This window comes from Cyprinodon tularosa, unplaced genomic scaffold (genome assembly GCF_016077235.1).
Source record: "Cyprinodon tularosa strain WSP-4 unplaced genomic scaffold, ASM1607723v1 ctg724, whole genome shotgun sequence".
In the NCBI taxonomy this organism is placed as follows: domain Eukaryota; kingdom Metazoa; phylum Chordata; class Actinopteri; order Cyprinodontiformes; family Cyprinodontidae; genus Cyprinodon; species Cyprinodon tularosa.
This window is the reverse complement of record NW_024039479.1, coordinates 266,197-283,373: the sequence shown is the minus strand read 5'-3', so window position 1 is coordinate 283,373 and position 17,177 is coordinate 266,197. Positions and strand designations below refer to the sequence as shown.

The window sequence follows — 17,177 nt, the reverse complement described above, 5'->3', positions numbered from 1 at the left end:
TTCAAAAGGATGGGTCCAGTGTCTCCTCCGTAGTCTTAGGTATCCCAGGATTCATTGCAGGTCCAAGCAAGCCAGCTGCTCAATGATCCGATTAAAAAGGAAAATGGCGCCGAACTGTGGTGAATATTGGGTGTGCCGTTGGATATAATCTAAGTCTGAATAGTTCCGTCTGAAATGAATGAAAATAGTTGTTTTAATGGTTATTGAGTCAGATATGTGGCGGTAATGTTTGGTTTATTGAAAGGTTTTTATCTGTTCCTGTCTAAATGGGTCTGGCTGACATTTAAGCTCAGATTCTAATATCTCTGCAGTGTTTGGACTATAAATCTGATATCTGAGATGATGGTACTGCTGCTGAAGCTCCTCAGAAATGTTATTAGCACCCAGAACAGCAGTGAGAAGTTCAGCATCCATTCTTTACCTGCTTTGTGTGTAAACTTTCACGGTTGTTAGGAGACAGAGCGTATGGGCAGTGAAAGCCGGAGAAGGCTGGACCTGTTTGAATCCACAGCCATACTATTCTGGTCTGCTTAATTTGCCTCTGAAATTGAACACACACATAGATAGAGCGTCTAAATGAATAGAAGGAAGCTGGACTTCTGAGTTGGTTCTGCCCTCTATTGGACATGGGTGGTATGACGCTGCCTGAACATGTTGGTTGTTTTGCTGTGGATTAAGAAACAAGGAGCATTGCAGCTTTTAGGTCCAGCAGAACTCCTGATGAGGGCAGAAAGCATCTTAGCCATGCAGCTCTGAGACAACCTGTAGGAGACCACACCCACTGTTCCTGTTTCTGTCCAGATGTCCGTTCAGACGTCCATCATGAGGAGGCGGCTGGGGATCCGAGCTGCTTTCCATGTCCTGAGCAGCCAGAGAGCCCAGGCTGAGGCACAGTAAGACCCGCCGCTGGTCAATGAATCTGATCAATGGCAGCAGACCACCATTGATGCTTCCTGTTTTTCAGGGAGGTTGTGAGTGTGGATGCCCTCCTCCAGGTGATGTCCAGGGTCCACATGAAGACCTACTATAAATCAGCCATCACTGTGGTCAGAACCAGCTTCACACACACACACACATCTTCATGGTCAGATCGATTCAAAGTTTTCTATCTAAGGAAAACCAGTATGGAATTAAATCTGTGCTGCTGGGATTTAAATTAAAAATGTCACTGAAATATAAATGTATGTTTGTACTTACTCTTTCTGTGTTAAAATATATTCAGAAAACATTTTCAACCTAAAAAGAAATCATTGTGACTATATCTATATAGATGATATTTTATTTACTATTTTCACTTCAAGCTAAAAATTTACATTACTATTTCACAGTTAATACATTTTCAATACGTTTTTTTTTTCAGTTTGACTTTTCAGTGTTAAAAAAAGCAGCATATGAAAAATTCAGCCTTTCAAAATTAAATCTAAATATTTTCAGCCTCCTGAGATTCAACTGGCTCAATTTCACTGTGTTAAATTCAGTGTCTAAATTCAGTGTAAAAGGGGGAAGGGTTACTTCAGGTCACAGACATTAGCAATGGATTGTGGCGTCCAACATCCAGCCAATACCGTTACAGTTTCTTAGTCACGTGACGGGACGTTTGTGGCGCCAAACTGAAGGGAAACCAGCATGACTGAGGTGGTTAGGGAAGCTAACGCTAACACATCTGTGAGTTTATTGCTTTCATTTTTCTGTAGTATTGCAGCAAGTTGCAATTGCAAGCAAGTATTGAAAATATACAGGTGCTGGTCATAAAATTAGAATATCATGAAAAAGTAGATTGATTTCAGTAATTCCATTTAAAAAGTGAAACTTGTATATTATATTCATACATTACATACAAACTCATATATTTCAGATGTTTATTTTGTTTAATTTTGATGATTACAAATGACAACAAATGAAAATCTCAAATTCATCATATCAGAAAATTAGAATATTACTGAAGACCAATAAAAACAAAGGATTTATAGAAATGTTGGCCAACTGAAAAGTATGAACATGAAAAGTATGAGCATGTACAGCACTCAGTATTTAGTTGGGCCTCCTTTGGCCTGTATTACTGCAGCAATGCGGCGTGGCATGGAGTCGATCAGTCTGTGGCACTGCTCAGGTGTTATGATAGCCCAGGTTGCTCTAATAGTGGCTTTTAGCTCTTCTGAATTGTTGGGTCTGGTGTATTGCATCTTCTTCTTCACAATACCCCATAGATTTTCTATGGGGTTAAGGTCAGGAGAGTTTGCTGGCCAATTAAGAACAGGGATACCATGGTCCTTCAACCAGGTACTGGTAGCTTTGGCACTGTGTGCAGGTGCCAAGTCCTGTTGGAAAATGAAATCTGCATCTCCAAAAAGTTGGTCAGCTGCAGGAAGCATGAAGTGCTCTAAAATTTCCTGGTATGTGGCTGCGTTGACCCTGGACCTCAGAAAACACAATGGACCAACACCAGCAGATGACATGGCACCCCAAACCATCACTGACTGTGGAAACTTTACACTGGACTTCAAGCAACGTGGATGAAGTGCCTCTCTTCTTTTCCTCCAGACTCTGGGACCTTGATTTCCAAAGGAAATGCAAAATTTACTTTCATCAGAGAACATGACTTTGGACCACTCACCAGCAGTCCAGTCCTGTTTCTCTTTAGCCCAGGCAAGACGCTTCTGACGCTGTCTGTGGTTCAAGAGTGGCTTGACACAAGGAATGCGACAGCAGAAACCCATGTCTTTCATACGTCTGTGTGTGGTGGTTCTTGAAGCACTCACTCCAGCTGCAGTCCACTCTTTGTGAATCTCCCCCACATTTTTGAATGGGTTTTGTTTCACAATCCTCTCCAGGGTGCGGTTATCTCTCTTGCTTGTACACTTTTTTCGACCACATCTTTTCCTTCCCTTCGCCTCTCTATTAATGTGCTTGGACACTGAGCTCTGTGAACAGCCAGCCTCTTTAGCGATGACCTTTTGTGTCTTGCCCTCCTTGTGCAAGGTGTCGATGGTCGTCTTTTGGACAACTGTCAAGTCAGCAGTCTTCCCCATGATTGTGTAGCCTATAGAACTAGACTGAAAGACCATTTAAAGGCTTTTGCAGGTGGTTTGAGTTAATTAGCTGATTAGTGTGGCACCAGGGGCCATCAATTTTGAACCTTTTCACAATATTCTAATTTTCTGATATGATGAATTTGAGATTTTCATTTGTTGTCATTTGTAATCATCAAAATTAAACAAAATAAACATCTGAAATATATGAGTTTGTATGTTATGTATGAATATAATATACAAGTTTCACTTTTTAAATGGAATTACTGAAATCAATCTACTTTTTCATGATATTCAAATTTTATGACCAGCACCTGTATTAACTGTGAAATAGTAATGTGAATTTTTAGCTTGAAGTGAAAATAACAAAAAAGTTTAATCTATATAGATATAGTCACAATTATTTTTTTTTTTAGGTTGAAAATGTTTTCTAAATATATTTTAACACAGAAAGAGTAAGTACAAACATACAACATTTATATTTCAGTGATGTTTTTAATTTAAATCCTAGCGGCACAGATTTACTTCCATAAACCAGCTGATTGCATCGACTCATTGACTCTTCAGCAATCCCTCACACTAAGCATGCTTGTAGCAACAGTAGAGAGGAAAAACTCCCTTTGAACAGGAAGAAACCTCCAGCAGAACCAGGCTCAGTGTGAGCGGCCATCTGCCAAGGCCGACTGGGGTTCAAGGAGACAGAAGCAGACATAGAAAAAGAAGCATAGATACAAAAAGCAACTGTCAACCAGCTCCCCAGGTGGCCCCGTCCAGGAAAACACACAGCCAGGCAGACGAGCTCCGAGCCAGCTCCCATGTCAGAGGATGAAGAGAGCACATCCAGTTAGTCACAGTCAGAGAAACAGGACTACACTGATATTACAGCTGATATTTCTCTCCAGGATGGAGTCACAGCCAAACAGGAACAGACCAGATGAAGCTACTATGAGAAAAAGCAAAAAGAGCAGAACATTAGAGATTGAACTAACAGATTCTGCAGAGTGGGAGAATAGATAGAATGAAGCAGAATGATGAAAAAGGGGTCCCTATGTCCTCCAGCAGTCTAAGCCTATAGCAGCATAACTATAGAGATAGCTCAGGATAACCTGAGACACTCTAACTAGAAGCTTTATCAAAAAGGAAAGTTTTAAGCCTAGCCTTAAAAGTAGACAGGGTGTCTGCCTCACGGACTAAAACTGGTAGTTGGTTCCACGGGAGAGGAGCCTGATAACTAAAGCTTTAAAGGTCATCCATGTTCAAATCATGGCAGAATACAATTGATGAGATTAAGTAGAATAGAATAAATACATCCAGTGGAAGGTTCTTGTGCACCATCAGCAAAGCAATTATGTTCCTAGGTTTGGTGGGAGAACAGACTTAGCTTCAATGTAAATTTTTCTGATTGCAATAAAAACACAGCTAAACAGGTCTGTCGTTCTTTGACTTGTTCTGTTCAGGCGGCGCAGCGGTTTGCAGACCGGGGCTTCATTGATCAGCCCCAGTTCAGGACCATCTTTGACGAGCTCGATAAAGATTGCATCAAGGAGGTAGAAGCAGAGTCCGCTGATGCTCCTTTGTCATTAACTCCAGGTTTGAACAGAACCTTTCTCCTTTGCAGCACCCTCCTCTACCTCAGTACACATCTGCAACCCTACAGAGATTTCAGATGGTCTTCAGCCACTACTACATCACTGTCCTGGGAAACCTGGTGGCCCTGGCCAATGTCATTTGCATATGTGTAGGTTCTGCTCACCATGACACGACCGAGATCACTGTAACCAGGCAGGTGGACCACTAATGCTTATCTCCTGTTTCAGACTATCCTGGTGCTGAACTCTGAGAAGACCACGGCAGAAAGGGACAACTACATCCTAGAGGTGAGGCAGCATGGTTCACAGGCTGGGTTACTGAAGTCTCACCCACAGGTGATGAAATACAGGAGGCTGGAGCTTCTTCTGAGGATTCCAGGAAGAGAAGCAGAGGGAGGGCGTGGTTAGAGTCCACCTCAGAACCCTACAAGATAGAGCCTAGGAGGAAAACCAGGAATGAAACATCAGAATCTAAAGATAAACAGTTTTCTTTTTCTTTTTTTTTTTCTTTTATTGGAGCCAAAAGTGGAAAGAACAAAAAAAAAAAAACATATATATATATATATATATATATATATACAAGCATACAAATAAAGATATATATTTATATATATGTACATACATGATGCACATCTTTCTGTGATCACACACAAATCTATACAGGCAGGACAATACTGATAAAGCATCACACCAAAGAAAAAATTCCAAAATTACAATCAAGCAGTTTCAGCTGTTTATTTTTCAATTCTCAACAAGAAAGAAAAAGGAAAAATGCATCTCATCTGGAGCTGCAGTTCACCTCCTGTTATTAATGGTCTCTAGATTATAATAAATTATGACTTTTTTCATTTAGTGGGGGAATAAAAATGAACACAGTCAGATAAAATTAAATCAAACCTTAAACCTCCATCAGAGCCAGCGGTCCTTCACTCACGGCTATGCAGAGAGAGGGCTGCTGCAGCTGGGCTAACGTTAGCCCTGGCTGCTGCAGACGAGCTAACGTTAGCCCTGGCTGCTGCAGACGAGCTAATGTTAGCCCTGGCTGCTGCAAACGGGCTAACGTTAGCCCTGGCTGCTGCAGACGAGCTAACGTTAGCCCTGGCTGCTGCAGACGGGCTAACGTTAGCCCTAGCTGCTGCTGACGGGCTAACGTTAGCCCTGGCTGCTGCAGCTGGGCTAACATTAGCTCTGGCTGCTGCAGCTGGGCTAACATTAGCTCTGGCTGCTGCAGCTGGGCTAACATTAGCTCTGGCTGCTGCAGACGCCTAACGTTAGCCCTGGCTGCTGCAGACGGTCTAACGTTAGCCCTGGCTGCTGCAGACGCCTAACGTTAGCCCTGGCTGCTGCAGCTGGGCTAACATTAGCCCTGGCTGCTGCAGCTGGGCTAACATTAGCCCTGGCTGCTGCAGACGAGCTAACGTTAGCCCTGGCTGCTGCAGACAAGCTAACGTTAGCCCTGGCTGCTGCAGACGGGCTAACGTTAGCCCTGGCTGCTGCTGACGGGCTAACGTTAGCCCTGGCTGCTGCAGCTGGGCTAACATTAGCTCTGGCTGCTGCAGCTGGGCTAACATTAGCTCTGGCTGCTGCAGCTGGGCTAACATTAGCTCTGGCTGCTGCAGACGCCTAACGTTGCCCTGGCTGCTGCAGACGCCTAACGTTAGCCCTGGCTGCTGCAGCTGGGCTAACATTAGCCCTGGCTGCTGCAGACGAGCTAACGTTAGCCCTGGCTGCTGCAGACGAGCTAATGTTAGCCCTGGCTTCTGCAAACGGGCTAACGTTAGCCCTGGCTGCTGCAGACGAGCTAACGTTAGCCCTGGCTGCTGCAGACGGGCTAACGTTAGCCCTGGCTGCTGCTGACGGGCTAACGTTAGCCCTGGCTGCTGCAGCTGGGCTAACATTAGCTCTGGCTGCTGCAGACGCCTAACGTTAGCCCTGGCTGCTGCAGACGGTCTAGCGTTAGCCCTGGCTGCTGCAGACGCCTAACGTTAGCCCTGGCTGCTGCAGCTGGGCTAACATTAGCCCTGGCTGCTGCAGACGGGCTAACATTAGCCCTGGCTGCTGCAGACGAGCTAACGTTAGCCCTGGCTGCTGCAGACGAGCTAACGTTAGCCCTGGCTGCTGCAGACAGGCTAACGTTAGCCCTGGCTGCTGCTGACGGGCTAACGTTAGCCCTGGCTGCTGCAGCTGGGCTAACATTAGCCCTGGCTGCTGCAGCTGGGCTAACATTAGCTCTGGCTGCTGCAGCTGGGCTAACATTAGCTCTGGCTGCTGCAGACGCCTAACGTTGCCCTGGCTGCTGCAGACGCCTAACGTTAGCCCTGGCTGCTGCAGCTGGGCTAACATTAGCCCTGGCTGCTGCAGACGCCTAACGTTGCCCTGGCTGCTGCAGACGCCTAACGTTGCCCTGGCTGCTGCAGACGCCTAAAGTTAGCCCTGGCTGCTGCAGACGGCTAACGTTAGCCCTGGCTGCTGCAGCTGGGCTAACATTAGCCCTGGCTGCTGCAGACGCCTAACGTTAGCCCAGCTGCAGCAGCCAGGGCTAACGTTAGCCGTCAACGTTAGGCCCTGGCTGCTGCAGATGGGCTAACGTTAGCCCTGGCTGCTGCAGACACCTAACGTTAGCCCTGGCTGCTGCAGCTGGGCTAACATTCGCCCTGGCTGCTGCAGACGCCTAACGTTGCCCTGGCTGCTGCAGACGCCTAAACTTAGCCCTGGCTGCTGCAGACGGCTAACGTTAGCCCTGGCTGCTGCAGACGAGCTAACGTTAGCCCTGGCTGCTGCAGACGGGCTAACATTAGCCCTGGCTGCTGCTGACGGGCTAACGTTAGCCCTGGCTGCTGCAGCTGGGCTAACATTAGCTCTGGCTGCTGCAGCTGGGCTAACATTAGCTCTGGCTGCTGCGGACGCCTAACGTTAGCCCTGGCTGCTGCAGACGGTCTAACGTTAGCGCTGGCTGCTGCAGACGCCTAACGTTAGCCCTGGCTGCTGCAGCTGGGCTAACATTAGCCCTGGCTGCTACAGCTGGGCTAACATTAGCCCTGGCTGCTGCAGACGCCTAACGTTGCCCTGGCTGCTGCAGACGCCTAAAGTTAGCCCTGGCTGCTGCAGACGGCTAACGTTAGCCGTCAACGTTAGGCCCTGGCTGCTGCAGATGGGCTAACGTTAGCACTGGCTGCTGCAGACACCTAACGTTAGCCCTGGCTGCTGCAGCTGGGCTAACATTAGCCCTGGCTGCTGCAGACGCCTAACGTTGCCCTGGCTGCTGCAGACGCCTAAAGTTAGCCCTGGCTGCTGCAGACGGCTAACGTTAGCCCTGGCTGCTGCAGACGAGCTAACGTTAGCCCTGGCTGCTGCAGACGGGCTAACGTTAGCCCTGGCTGCTGCAGCTGGGCTAACATTAGCCCTGGCTGCTGCAGACGCCTAACGTTGCCCTGGCTGCTGCAGACGCCTAAAGTTAACCCTGGCTGCTGAAGACGGCTAACGTTAGCCGTCAACGTTAGGCCCTGGCTGCTGCAGATGGGCTAACGTTAGCCCTGGCTGCTGCAGACACCTAACGTTAGCCCTGGCTGCTGCAGACGGCTAACGTTAGCCCTGGCTGCTACAGATGGGCTAACGTTAGCCCTGGCTGCTGCAGACGCCTAACGTTAGCCCTGGCTGCTGCAGACGCCTAACGTTAGCCCTGGCTGCTACAGATGGGCTAACGTTAGCCCTGGCTGCTGCAGACGCCTAACGTTAGCCCTGGCTGCTGCAGACGCCTAACGTTAGCCCTGGCTGCTGCAGATGGGCTAACGTTACCCCTGGCTTCTGCAGACGAGCTAACATTAACCCTGGCTGCTACAGATGGGCTAGGATTAGACCTGGCTGCTGTTACCCTCGGAGGTTTGCTGGTCGCTGCGGTCATCTCAACCTCCTAAATTTTTATTTTAGATTATGCATTAAATCATTAAACAGTAAAGGAACATTTATCAGACTTCCAGTGTAAAAGTAAAGTACGTCTAGCCAGTAAAGATGTAAAGCAATGATCTCCTCTTGAGCAGAGCTTAGCACTAAAGTATGGTTGAGGATACCAAATATAGCAGCTAATATACAAGGTTGCAAATTTACTTTTAAGACAGAGGACATAATTGAAAAGTAGTAAGACCAAAAAATATATAATTTGGGACAAAGTAAGAACATGTGGCCAAGATTGCATGGAGAGCCTTTGCATTTCTCACATATATCCAGAACGTCTGGGGGAAAGTGAGAAAGACTAGATTTAGAGAAAATTAATCCTATGTACAACTTTAAGCTGGATCAAATAAGATGAGACCAGGATGATGAAGATCTGTTATTGGCATCATCCCAAATATCTTGGTTCGACTGGATTCCCAACTCTTTATCCCATTCATTTCTATGTTTGATATTAGATCAACCCTTAGAATTAAATTAAAACTTTAAATCTTTGAAATCGTACCTTTCTGGATGGGATTAAATGCAACATATTTTCCCCCAGGGCTTGTAAACGGTTTTCTATCCCTACTGGACCCGGTTCATGTCCCTCTAAACAAATTGCTGCTCATTTACAGACATTTTTATTGCAGTATAAGTTTTTTTTTCTCTGTTCACTGTAAATATTTGTAAAACAAATATCTGAGAAAAGAATTCAGTCAGTAACGCTTCTAGCCGCCCTGATGCTGAGGTTCTGTCCACTTGTTGGGACCGATGTCCTCCTCACACGTTCTCCGTCTCTTCACTCCCTGCCAGATTATCAACCTCTGCTTCATCCTCTTCTACCTCTTTGAAATGAGTGTGAAGATATTTGCCTTTGGCTGGAGGGGGTACCTGTCCTACAGGAGCAACATATTTGATGGCTTCCTCACCGTTCTCTTACTGGTAAAACACTCAACTCCGCCACAGCTTTCAAACCAACTGATTCAGGCTGCGCCTTCAATCCTCTCCAGGAAAGGCAACAGAGTAACTCCAGGTGTGGGTGGGCAGACATCCTTACAGCACAGCAGCATCACTCAGGGAGGAAAACCTCTAAATGAACCTAAGCGTGTGACTTAGTAGACATTGAGTGGTTGACTTTGCAGCAATGCCTCACATTCTGCATCCTTGCAGCAGGAGAATTTGAGGCCCAAATGTTCTCTAGAACCACAGCTGTATTCTAGGATCTTAGATCTAAGGCTTGTTTGTTCACATGCTGTCAATGTGGAACTAAAACATCATGCAAGATCATTACTTTCACAGCAGAATTTAATGTTGGTTTCTGTCTCTGTGGATTTTCTCCATCTAGATCCTACAGATTGCTATATTCATCACCTACAGGCTTCCATACTCCCAGTGAGTCTGATTCTGTGACCTCCTCTAACTGTTGAGGCAGAGTTTGAATTCATGCAGTAGTGGAAGTTTACCAGCCATTTGGATTAAACGTGAGCAGATGTCCTGTAGGTCTCCCCATGGCCGCTCTCAGTAGACTCTCTGTCTGTGACCACAGGGAGCCCTCGGCTCATGCTGGGATGTCTCTGTGGGAGATGATTCGTCTGGTCAACATGCTAATCGTCTTCCGCTTCCTGCGCATCATCCCAGATATCAAGGTACAAACACACCTGCTGAGACCATGGACTAAGCTACCATCCATCCATCATTCATCCATCATTCATCATCCATTCATCCATCCATCCATCCATCCATCCATCTGGCTCATTTACAGAAATGTTTATTGATGTGCACTGTCCCTGTTCAAATAAACAGATAAATAAAAAATAAAATCCATCCATCCATCCATCCATCCATTCATCATTCCTCCATCCATCCATCCATCCATTCATCCATCCATCCATCCATCCATCCATCCATCAATCCCCCATCCATCCATTCATCGTTCCTCCATCATCCATCCATTCATCATCATCCATCCCCATCCTTCCATCCATCTCCCATCCAATTCAACTCAATTCAATTCATTTTTTTCTATAGCTCCAATTCACAACACGTCATCTCAGAACACTTTCCAGTTCACCAGATCATCCAGTCAGATTGATTCAAAGTTTTCTATCTAAGGAAAACCAGCTGATTGCATCGACTTATTGACTCTTCAGCAATCCCTCACACTAAGAATGCTTGTAGCGACAGTGGAGAGGAAAAACTCCCTTTTAACAGGAAGAAACCTCCAGCAGAACCAGGCTCAGAGTGAGCGGCCATCTGCTGAGGCCGACTGGGGTTCAAGGAGACAGAAGCAGACATAGAAAAAGAAGCATAGATACAAAAGGCAACTGTCAACCAGCTCCACAGGCGGCCCCGTCCAGGAAACACAGCCAGGCAGACGAGCTCATACATCTAGAAACAAAGGTGTTGATGGCAGCAGCACAGCTGATATTTCTCTCCAGGATGGAGTCACAGCCAAACAGGAACAGACCAGATGAAGCTACTATGAGAAAAAGCAGAGAGAGCAGAACGTTAGAGATTGAACTAACAGATTCTGCAGAGTGGGAGAATAGAGAGAGAATGAAGCAGAATGAGGAAAAAGGGGTCCCTATGTCCTCCAGCAGTCTAAGCCTATAGCAGCATAACTATAGAGATAGCTCAGGATAACCTGAGCCACTCTAACTAGAAGCTTTATCAAAAAGGAAAGTTTTAAGCCTAGCCTTAAAAGTAGACAGGGTGTCTGCCTCACGGATAGAAGTGAGTATTGGCATGAATGTTGCGATTCGATACATGTCGCGATACTTGGGTCATGATACGATATTATCGCGATATTGCAGTATCACTATATATTGCCATATTTTCCCCAGCTATCAAAATCAAATGATGAGATAAAACAGCAAGTGCCGTATATTTTCATCAGAAAATATTGATTAGGTATTATTATCCATGTTGTTTGGGTTGCTGCCCATTTTCCCATCAATGTTTTATGTAACCATTTTTTTTTTAAATCGATACTAAGAAGTGAAAGATCGATATTATATTGGGCAGCCGAATATCACGATATATCGCCAAAACGATTATTTCCCACACCCCTACTCACGGACTAAAACTGGTAGTTGGTTCCACAGGAGAGGAGCCTGATAACTAAAAGATCTGCCTCCCATTCTACTTTTAGAAATTCTAGGAACCACTAGTAAACCTGCAGATTGAGAGCGAAGTGCTCTGTTAGGAACATAAGGAACAATCAGATCTCTGATATCAGATGGAGCTTGGCCATTTAAGGCTTTATATGTGAAAAGGAGGATTTTAAAATCTATTCTGGATTTAACAGGAAGCCAATGAAGAGAAGCCAGGATAGGAGAGCTTCAAATAGAACTGTATGTTTGGTGATGACTCTGCCTCTTAGACAGTAGGTTCCCAGAACCTGTTTCCCAGTCTGTTTACTTTGTTTCCAACAGAAGCCTGCAGTTTATTTTTCTGCATAAAAAAAAGACCTAAACTTTCAATACCTAGATCAGTTTTCCTCAAGTTTATTTTTTTAAGCTTAGTATTTCTTCCAAACTGAAACTCCACAGGTTAAAACTAGAGGCCTTAATTAATGTATGTCTGCTTCTTTTTCTATGTCTGCTTCTGTCTCCTTGAACCCCAGTGGGCCTCAGCAGATGGCCGCTCACTCTGAGCCTGGTTCTGCTGGAGGTTTCTTCCTGTTCAAAGGGAGTTTTTCCTCTCCACTGTCGCTACAAGCATGCTTAGTGTGAGGGATTGCTGAAGAGTCAATTAATCGATGCAATCAGCTGGTTTTCCTTAGATAGAAAACTGAATCAATCTGACTGGATGATCTGGTGAACTGGAAAGTGCCTGGAGATGATATGATGTGAATTGGAGCTATAGAAATAAACTGAATTGAATTGTTTAAAAACAGTGAATCAGTTCGTCTGAGTTTATGTAATAACCCAAAATCCTCTTCAGATCTCATATAGAGCCTGTTAGAGATCCTAACATTTTTTCCTGCTTTGTCTGCAGCTCATGGCGTTGGTTGCTAGCACTTTGTTAGATCTGGTGAAGAACCTCCGAGCGTTTGCTGGGGTCCTGGTGGTGAGTACCGTCACCACCCACATGGTGAACATTTCTCATTCTTCCTCATATCTTCTCTGCTGTAACGTGCTGTGTGCAGGTGGTGTACTATGTGTTTGCAGTGTTTGGGATCTGGCTATTTGAGGGCGCCATTAAACCTCCTCTAGGAATGAGGTAGGAAAACCCAAGGTTCCTTAGGTTCTGGTTAAATCCATTATTACTGCTGGTTTTACTGGTGTTCTTCCATAAAGACCCAGAAAGCCTTCTCCATCCGGGTCCCTGCTCCAGCTGAGGGCCTTTCCTCCTGGTGCGAATGCTCTAACGCTGTTCACTGATGCCCCCCAGTGCCCCCCTCATGGACAACAGCACGTCTAACTCCAGCACGGCCTGTGGAACCTATGAACAGCTCGGATACTGGCCCAACAACTTTGATGATTTCGCTGTGAGTATTATCAGTCAGGCTGGAGCTGCTCTGGGTGTTTAACAAAAAACTTTAACTTCATTCAGTCAAAGCATCAGTTTTACAGTTTCATCTGCAGCGGTTTAAAGGAGAAATCCAGTCAGTAAGGAATAATCAATGGATCATTATTTATATCTAAAACTAATAAGTTCGCTGTGATTTCATCAATTTTGTGTTAATCAGTTAAACAAAACCATAATTTTCATCGCAATCACTGAGTCTGGGAGCGGCCATTTTTGCCCAAATATAGTAACCCCTCCCTCCTGCCATCTTCCAGCAGTGACGTCACGGTGCGGTAAGCCTAGCGCCATTCTCCCCGCTTTACAAGCTAAATCAATGGGAACTACTAGACACATCTGCAATCAACAATTATTGAAGATTTCTAGAGGACTTCACCATTGAAATTCACCAGAGCTATAGTGAAACTGACAATGCCCACGTGCATGGCAGCTGGATGTTGGAATACATCAGGTAAAAGTGAAAAAAAGAGTTATTCCACTTTTCTGATTCCTGATCCTCCACGGACGGGTTGGTCGTTGGATCGCCAACTTGAAGAGGGAGGATTTGCCATCGAACTTCTGGCCAGAGAAAAAACAAGTAATATGTAGCCAACATTTGGAAGAAGAATGTTTTCAAGATGACTTGGATAATAGCGCGTTGTGACAAACACCAGATACAGCACTGGGACTTGATCAACAGCCGATACCGCACAGTGACGTCACACACCAGTAGGTGGCAGTATTGTTCTTTGACAAACATGGATGCCTCCAGTAAAGCACATTCACATGAAAATTACTCTGAATTAAAAACACTGATCATTTATTGAACAGGATGGAATAATTTCAGATTTAAAGAACTTTCAGAAGTTTGAATTCTGAATATGAGCGACTTTTCCTTTAAAGGCTACACAGTCTTTAACTCTGTCTATGTGCTAAAGATGATGTGGGCGTTAGTGTTCAGTGAGATGAGTGTCCTCTCTGTCTCCACCAGGCAGCCATCATTCTGCTCTACGACGTCATGATAGTCAACAACTGGCAGGCCTTTATGGAGGCGTACAGCAGATACACCTCAGAGTGAGACAGCTGCACACCCTGATCATTGGTTACTATGGTGATGGTGGTGATGATGAGGATATGTGTCTCCCCAGGTGGTCCAAGATCTACTTCGTCTGCTGGTGGCTCACCTCCTCAGTGATGTGGGTCAACCTGTTTGTTGCTCTCATCTTGGAGGTCAGTTCATCACTGCTAGTGACTCCAGTTTGACCTCTGACCTTCTCAAACCTGAAACCTTTATTGACTCCAAACAGCTGAGCGTCACCTTATGGCTCAGAGTGTTTAGGTTTGGGTCTAGATGGTGGTCCTTTCTTCACTCCTCAGAACTTTAGAGAACCTTTAGCTACATCGATGTGCCGCATCAACCAATCAGAGCAGCTGATCTGGGAGCTGACAGGGAGTCAGACACAGCACTGCTGATGCAGAGCGCTATGATCACTCCTCTGAAACAGTTTATTAACGCCTCAATTAACTTCAAATGTAGAAACCTGCCGGCAGAATATGTTGGCTTTTATTATCCTGCTGCCTGCAGTTTGTAGCACAGACCTGAAAAACGCTAACATCTACTTCCAGCCGCCACCAACAATAGGGGAAAACCCCCAAGAGGCGAGCGGGCCTGAGGCAGCTGCTGCTGGGGATTCCCAGTGACGGCGCAACGCCGGTATATGGGGGTCTGAGCGGCTCCCACAGAGAAATAATCTTTGAAGGCAGGATGGTAATCTGGATGAACTGACTGCACAGACCATGTTTTCAGGAGGACTTTCTCACTTCAACATAGATTCAAACTACTTTTTACTAGTGTTGCACCGATACTGATACCAGTATCAGGCGGGGCCCCGATCCAGCACTAAAATGGTGGTATCGGTATCGGCAAGTGCCAACAAATAGGGCACCGATACCATTTTGAGAGCCATAAGTTTCTTCAACTATTGTCACCCACTCCTGGTAGGCAATAAAAAATTCTACTGGATTCACTTTGTATTAGATTTTTTCCTGCTTCACAAAGGTAGGCAGCAGCACGACAACGCCATGATGGCAATTATTTTACATTATTATGGTATCGGTATCGGCCGATACTGCACAGCCAGGTATTGGGTAGCGGTATTGGTGCCAAAAAATGGCATCGGCGCAACACTAATTATAACCCACTGATCACAGCAAACATAGCAAAGCTGCTCTCTGGCATTGAACAGGGGGGCAGCAGAAGCATCAGACGCATCTTTACTGGACGTCTGACCTTAATGTGGATCAAAGAATCAGAATTGAAGCAGCAGAAGCTTCTTTGCTGCTGAAATGGTGCTCCATGTGAAGATTAGAGGGGCAGCCTGATGGTTCCTCCTGAATCAGTGAAGAAAAGCCATTTATTCATGTCTTCTTTTAGACTGTTGCAGAATAACATGCTGTTTATTATCTGTCTTTATTCTGTCGCAATCCGTTTGTAGTGTGAACAGTCCTGTTCACTAATCTGTGATTGACATCATTCAGAAGACTCTAAGATGAGGCACGGTGGTGGAAGGTGATTAGTTCTGACTATGGGTTCTGATTTCTGCTGCAGAACTTCATTTACAAGTGGGACCGCAGCCACAGCTGCTCTGTTACCGACGTGGAGAAGATCCGATACGAAACTTCAGTGCAGTTCATGTTCAGGTAGGTGGACACTGGCTCGCTGCTGGTGGGGCTCCTGACCCTCCGCTGGTCATCACTCACCTTTCTGTTTGACCTTTTAGGGAGCAGATCCCAGAACCCACTGAAGAGGAGCTGGTGTGTCAGCTCCACCGGCACCCCCACCTCCACCTGGACTGCTGACAGCACCACCGTCTGCAGGAGGAGCACGACACAGTTCTCTGTTTCACTCTTCGTTCAAACTTAGGTTTTTACTTCTAAACTCTGTTTAAACGGTTTTAATTGAGTCTAAACGTCCCCAGAACCAGAAACGTCCTGAGGGGTCTGATCGGGTCCAGTTATGTCAGAACCAAGTCACGCTGAGGACAGTTTCCTTCAAATGGGACATTGGACGCGGCTGTTTAGCTCCTGGTGAGCTAGCCCAGCCGTTATGGAGCTGCCATCATGTTTTCTCACCAGTCTGGATGTTTTTGATCAGCCATCTCTGACGTGTTTGAGCGGTTCTGGTTCCAGTTCACACAGAATGACTCCTGCAACAGATCACTCTGACACAGAAACCAATACAGGCCTTCCAACTTTAAAAAGCGACTCGCCCTGAAATGGACGCCATAATAGCTCAGAGTGAATTTAAGAACAGAAGCGGAAGACTTTGTTTTGTTTGTCTATTTTTAAAAATATTTGTTGGGATGATGAGTTTTTAGCCAGTATGGGAATTTTATCCACTGAGGAGGACAAATCCTAAAACATACAGGAAACACGTTGCTTAGCAGAATAAAGAGACACACACTGAGTGAGGGGCCCTCTCTGCCCACAGGGGCCCTGCCTGATGATAATTGGCCCCCATTCTCTGGGCCCCCTGACCAACACTAGCACCAGGACTTAAAGGGAAACTCACTGTATTGTTTAAATCTCACAGGGAGGGGGTCTATGTGGAGCAGGGTGCATTGGGGCCTGATTGGGGGCCACAGTAGGACTACAGTATATATGAAACAACTTTAGCTGAAAGCTTCAAGTCTGATTTCTGCAAAAAAACATTTTATTTAACTTGAACAAAGGTGAAAAGGGAAAATTGTTGGAGCTCCTTCCTTCTGCTGTTATTTATGGGAATCCTGATTGGACTCATTTTATTATGGAGATCAGATTATTTTATGATGATGACGTGATTCCTGAAAAAATAAACACCTTTAACCAAAGCTTGATCTTTTACTCCTCTTTATTTCCCTAAAGCCGTGAAATGCTCATTATTCAAACAATCAGCAGCAGAGAAAGGAAGATGAAGGAAAGGAAGCAGTAAACAGACCACATTTAATCGTTTTAACTTTTTCCCCAATTGGAGTTATTTTGATGTTAATTAGATTATCATGATTTACTCCTTTGGGAATCTTTGCTAATTTATTAGATTTTGGTCCTGGGCAAGACACTGTCTGGATGCAGTAAAGAGTGG

The 17,177-nt window shown here is 45.4% G+C and overlaps 1 protein-coding gene across 1 annotated transcript in view; it reads left to right on the top strand.

The window, feature by feature from the left end:
- The window catches only part of tpcn2 (two pore segment channel 2), a 35,053-nt gene extending 18,127 nt beyond the window's left edge, over nt 1–16,926 (top strand). The window contains exons 11-25 of the mRNA XM_038269222.1: nt 802–893; nt 965–1,046; nt 4,487–4,576; nt 4,648–4,767; nt 4,847–4,906; nt 9,362–9,490; nt 9,894–9,942; nt 10,094–10,194; nt 12,548–12,619; nt 12,699–12,772; nt 12,944–13,040; nt 14,049–14,131; nt 14,206–14,287; nt 15,666–15,757; nt 15,838–16,926. Coding sequence (XP_038125150.1) covers nt 802–893; nt 965–1,046; nt 4,487–4,576; nt 4,648–4,767; nt 4,847–4,906; nt 9,362–9,490; nt 9,894–9,942; nt 10,094–10,194; nt 12,548–12,619; nt 12,699–12,772; nt 12,944–13,040; nt 14,049–14,131; nt 14,206–14,287; nt 15,666–15,757; nt 15,838–15,916 — 1,302 coding nt within the window. The 3' untranslated portion in view covers nt 15,917–16,926. The remainder of the gene's footprint in view (nt 1–801; nt 894–964; nt 1,047–4,486; nt 4,577–4,647; nt 4,768–4,846; nt 4,907–9,361; nt 9,491–9,893; nt 9,943–10,093; nt 10,195–12,547; nt 12,620–12,698; nt 12,773–12,943; nt 13,041–14,048; nt 14,132–14,205; nt 14,288–15,665; nt 15,758–15,837) is intronic.
- The last annotated feature ends 251 nt before the right edge of the window (nt 16,927–17,177 follow it).